At 41.1% G+C, this 5,863-nt stretch overlaps 1 protein-coding gene across 1 annotated transcript in view; it reads left to right on the top strand.

Moving 5' to 3' along the window:
• The first annotated feature begins 5,639 nt into the window (after window positions 1-5,639).
• Window positions 5,640-5,863, top strand: part of TCERG1 (transcription elongation regulator 1) — a 71,871-nt gene continuing 71,647 nt past the window's right edge. The window contains 1 exon segment of the mRNA XM_014587661.2: window positions 5,640-5,740. Within this exon segment, the coding sequence (XP_014443147.1) occupies window positions 5,682-5,740 (59 nt within the window). The 5' untranslated portion in view covers window positions 5,640-5,681.

The raw sequence follows: 5,863 nt of genomic DNA on the forward strand, positions 1-5,863 counted from the left end.
AATGGGCAAAGATCACTGGAGAGGAGAAGCTATTTGGCCCTTGAGAAGGAAAGAAAGAGGGAGAGAAGCTCTTTTGGTCCCTCACAGCTTTCCAGTCCCTGTAAAGGTCAGAGGCACTAGTCTTGCCTATAGATTGCCTGAGTGTCCAGTTTCCCCACCAATACTCACTTTACTGTAGAAGTTGGGGATGGCATAGGTTTTAAGGGTTACAAAGAACACATCAAAAGAACTGGAGATTTTGGGGGCCAGCAGGTTGCATGGTGGTTAAAGTGTTGAACTCCCACATGGCCGACCATAGTTTGAGGCTTGGTCCTGGCAGCTTGCTTTCTCACTTTCCCTCTCTCTCTTTCTGGTAAGTTCATGTGCCTAATAGCAGATTAAATAATAATAATAATAATAAATACAATAAAATAAATAATTCTTAAAAAGAATGAGATTCTTTTTCTTACAACCAAAAACATGCCTTGACTAGAATAGATTTCTGCATAATCACATAGATAATTTGACCTCTATAAATAAAAAAAAAGGGTGTACGTGTGTGAGTGTGATGTGAGGATGCAAAACACAAAATTTCTTTCTTCTGTTATTCCTAACACTTGCATATCACTGAGGACATATATTTGGACTCACCATACTCATAAACATGCTTTTATTTTAGTTCAGGAATTCACAGCCCCATCTAGGCAGTCCACTGATCCTATATAATACTTGAACATACAACAATGGCTTCTTCATTTTTTCACAACACATCCTTAAATCCAATGGAAATTAGAGAATGAAAGGTGAGAATTTATTGTGCTAAATTTCACAGTTAAGCCATCAATCAGTAAAGTGACATCGTAAGAGTGAAAGACTGAGAGATAGAGAAAGACAGAAAAGCACCCTCGAAAGGGTCTCACGCTGTGATCCCCACTAGCTTTCTCAGCCAGCTAGGATAATGAGCATACCTAGTGTGTTCAGGTTGACTGGAGGAACCAGTCACAGTCTTCTGTATGGACCTATTATCACCAAGCAGCGCAATGCTGCTGTACCACCAGGCTGGCCCCATTCAGACTTCTGTAACAAAATTCCATGGACCGCAGGAGCTAAAACAATGGAAGTTTATTTCTCAGTTTTAGAGGCCGGGAAGTCCAAGATCAAAGTACCAGCAGATTTGGTGTCTTGTGAGGGCTGACTTCCTCCCAGACAACCTTTTCACTTTAATCTTTCGTGGCAACACCGGGCAAGAGTTATCTCTTGGGCCTCTTCTATAAAGGCATTAATTCCATTCGTTAGGGTTCCACTCCCATGACCTAATCACTTCTTAAAGCTTTCCCTCCTAATTCTATCATCTTATGGGAAGGATTTCAGTCTAAGGATTTGGGATATGGGGAAACAGAAACATTCAGCCCATAGCATCCCCACATCAACTCTATAAACAAATATTACTTATTGATGATTTTTTAGTTGCTGGCTATGTCCTGGTAAATAATTTACTTATGAAACCTCACAGTAACTCTTTGCTTTACAAAGAAAGCAGCTGAGGCAGGAAGTCAAGTAACTTGATTATACAGCTTGGGATTGGTAGAGGCAGGACTAGAACTCTGACCTCCCTTACTCCAAAGCCTGGGAGCAACTGCTGTCCACACTGCCTGTGAGGCAGCTAGCAAGTCTATCCAACCTGGCACTCTTCATTTCTGAAGTCTCTTTAAATGCCCCAAAGACCGATATGTTTAGTCAGGAATAATATAGCTGCATGGTACAATAGACCACGCCAGCCGGACGGTTAAGGATCATTTTAATAAGAACTGGGGATTCCAGAAGAAAATGGAGTTCTTTAGAAGTATTTACAGTCTAGAAGAAAGAAGCCATCTTATCTCTTTAATTTGGATGAGACTCAGGATTTTAGCCATCTCCTGCTGACTTTAGTATGAGGTACAACAGTTTGAATACTGGCTTCTCCTCTTATCATCTGTTCGAATGTCATACTACGTCATTTAATCTCTCTGAGCCTCAGTTTCCCCATTAGAAAAATAGGGACAATACATCTACCTTGCAGGGCTGTTGACGGGATTACAAGTAGTATATACAGGGGCCAGCAGATAGTGTAGTGGTTATGTCACTGGAATCCCACATGACTGACTGCAGTTCAAGTCCCAAACCGAGTGGCTTGAAATTCACGCCGGTCACATGTGCGTGTGTGCCCAAGATTCTGGGAGAACAGGAGGAGAAGGGATTGTGGCATGGCCATCCCTGCTGGGGATTGGTTGCTCACTTTCCTTTCACTGTCTCTGTCTCTCTTTCTCTGGCAAGTGCATGGATCTTAAGCAAAAACCGGTAAAAAAAAAAAAAAAAGTTAAAAAAGTAGTATATACAAAGTACCTACCATGAGTTTAAGATAGATGTACAAAAACGGCAGTTATTTTTTTTTAAAGCCCTTGATGAGAGCAGCTGGTGGCATGATGGTTAAGGGACTGGACACTCCCACATGGCCAACCATGGTTTGAGTCCTGGACCTGGTGACTTTCTTTCTTTCTTTCTTTCTCTCTTTCTCTCTCTCTCTATGGTCAAATTAAAATAAATAAATGAATAAATGCAATTAAATAAAATTCTAAAAAAAAAGCCATTGATTCTGCACTGAAACCTCTATTTCTCTCTCTCTCTCTGTCTCTCTGCTAGAGGGCACATGCGTTGGCTAAAGAGATAGAGACAGAGGAGAAAGCAAACCCCAATGGGGAATGGCCATGCCACAATTCCTTCTCTTTCATCTCAGAATTTTGGGCATGCATGCACTCACATCTGGCATGTTTCTAAAGCCACTGGACTGGAAGATTGAGCCATCTGGGATCTTGCTATCTTAACCATCAGACCGTGGAGCCAGCCTGGGACCACTTCTCTCTCAAGAGTCAATTCTATGAACCAGCAGTTAGCATAATGGCTCTGTCGCTGGACTCCCATGTAGTCGACCGTAGTTTGAGTCTCGGACCCAGTGGCTTAAACTCACGCCGGGCGCATGTGCGTGCGTGCCCAAGATACGGAGAGGAGAATGGAGGAGAAGGGATTGCGGCGTGGCCATCCCCCCGGGGGGTGATTTCTCACTTTCTGTCTCTCTGTCTCTCTCTGTCTTTCTGGTGAGCGCACGCGCCCTATAACGAAAACCTCTCCAAAAAAAGAAAAACAAAAGACACTAAAAAGTGTCTTCATAGTAGGACTTAAGCTCTGATGATATTAAATAGTCTTACACTAACATTGTCTCTTCATCTCGCTTTTATATACTAATTTTGGGAATTTATAATTCGACTGTTCCAATTGGGCAAGTATATTATTTGTTATTCTGTTCTTTTTAAAATTTTTTAAAAAATTATTTATTTAATTTTATTTATTATATTTTAATTTGATCAGAGAGACAGAAAGAGAGAGAGACAGAGAGAGAAAGTGAGAAAGCAAGCCACCAGGTCCAGGACTCAAACCGTGATTAGGCATATGGGAGTCTAGCACTTTAACTATCATGCTACCTGCTGGCCCCACTATTCTGTTCTTTACATGTATGAGGAAACCTCAAAAAGTCTGGGGAAAATGGAAATAAAGTTTAAGTTTATTTTGGTGCAAAAAAAGATTTTGAAACCTAAGCATAATTTTTTTTCATAATACACATTTCCATGAACTTTTTGAAGATTCCCTCATGCATTATCAGTATACTAAGCATTAACAATCTCTGACTGCAGGAAAGTTCATTTGGTCTCTGACAAGATGCACTGAGTCTCTTTAATTCTGTTTTCCCATTGATTTAATAAAATAGTCTAGAATAGCTGTGTAGACACACTGGCATTTATTTGCAGTATGTTTTATACAACTATTAAGTGCATGCTGCCTGAATTCCAGATACATTTATATGAATAGCTACAGAAATAATGAAATAAATATATAGCATTATCATATACATGTGATAAATACCTGTATGCTTAATTTATTTAAAAATAAGATAATATAAGATATAAATATTATAAAATACACTTAGATCTTAAATAATGATAAAACCCATCAACTAATAAAACTTTCAGTACATCTATAAGGAGTTTCTTCAAATTGACCGTTTTTATTTTTTATATATACCAGTGACATTCTACTTTCTATAAGGTATCCATTTGCATTTTATTTTTCAGCAGTGGGAATTAGTTTGTAATGAGCCATCCATAGCAGCATTCTTTTCAGAATAATTGGACAGGACTTGGGGGTGCATGCTGATGTTGTAATGGGATCTAACTTGCCATTGGTAGTCAGACTATAGTTTGTTAAAATTTCACATCTTTACTAAAATTCTGAGCCTTTTCTTATCTGATTAATGATGAAATCTCTGTGTTTGGCACTTATTAAAATTTTTGTGTGGATCAGTTATTGCATTATTATTATTTTTGTTTTTCTTTTATTTGCTATAGGGCTCTTGTGTTCAGAGAGAGACAGAGAAAGCGAGTGAGAGAAAGTGAGAAAGCACACCCCAGGAAGGATGGCCATGGCACAATCCCCTCTCCTCCATTCTGTTGGAAATCTGGGCACCAATGCACACATGCTGGAGTGTTTTTCAAAACACAAGGTCTGGGACTCCAACTATACAGTCGCCCATGTGGGATCCAGCTGCCTTAACTGCCAGCCACTAACTGGCCCTGGATCCAATTATTTGGATCATGTAGTTTAAAGAATGGGGCTTTGCCATCTTGGGTTTAAGACTAGGTTCTGTCACTTACTAGCATTGGAACCTTGTGCAAGTTACACTGTTTGCCTCAATGGCATCTGTAAACTATGGCTCTTTATTTTAAGTACCTCTTAGCGTTTTTTGATATTAACAAGAAGTAATACATGGAAAGTATTTAATGCAGTATCTGGTATACATGGTCATGATAGAGTGAAAATTTTTTCTTATTATTATATTGAATCCCAAGTCTAAACTTATCTTTTTTTAATTAAAGAAATATAAGAAATATTGAGAATTGCTCTGGGTATCAGGGTGTGCTAATTTCAGAAAAATACTTTTTGAGATTAAAGGAGAGATGCTTAAAAGCTGAGAAGCTTGCCTTCTCCATTACCTTTCTTAATGTAGCAGTTTATAACACCCATCAACCTGCAACTGATTCTTTAGTATAATTAGGGAAGTATTCTTGTAATTAATATATAATTTAATAACACAGATCTAGAGCCTAGTGGTGACTTATGACTGTTGTTACTGCATAGCTGGGAAATAGCTCATTCCACAGCAACTCTGTGATTGGTTTATGTACGAAAGAGGTAGATTTTGATTGGCTCACCCAATGGAAACGGTCTCTGCCTGAGCCCGTAGTGGCCAAAATGGCTCCATAATTGGCTCTCCTGGAAGCCGGCAGACACGTGGCTGTCGCAGACTCAGCTATTAGGAGGACCTAGTTTTGTTTACCGCCAGAGGGCGCCGGAGGCTCCACGTTTCCAAAGTCTCATTTCCCATAAAGCCTTCGAGCGACCAATCAAATGGCTGTCTCCATACCGCTTTCAAAGTCGGCGGGCCCCTTGCCCAATAGTAAGGCAGATGCCTCCTCGAAGTGGCTGATTGATGGAAAGCTTGACCAATCACTCTACAGCTCTGTGCTTTGTCCACCTCTCTCGCACGGGATTGATGATCTTTCCTGCCAATAGGGGACGCCGGGTTGGCGGGTGGATGAACGCGGCCCTCTGTAATGGCGGAGCGTGGCGGGGACGGGGGAGACGGTGAGCGATTCAACCCGGGGGAGCTCAGGTAAGGGGCGCTGTTTTCCCTCACTTTTCGGCGCGCTGGGGTCCCAGAGTCTACGTCTGCTGCGCGGAGACTTAGGGCGAACGGCGGGGCGCGGAGCCGCGGCGACTCCGCGCCACGGCCGCC

Source organism: Tupaia chinensis, unplaced genomic scaffold (genome assembly GCF_000334495.1).
Source record: "Tupaia chinensis unplaced genomic scaffold, TupChi_1.0 Scaffold000228_1, whole genome shotgun sequence".
Taxonomy (NCBI): domain Eukaryota; kingdom Metazoa; phylum Chordata; class Mammalia; order Scandentia; family Tupaiidae; genus Tupaia; species Tupaia belangeri.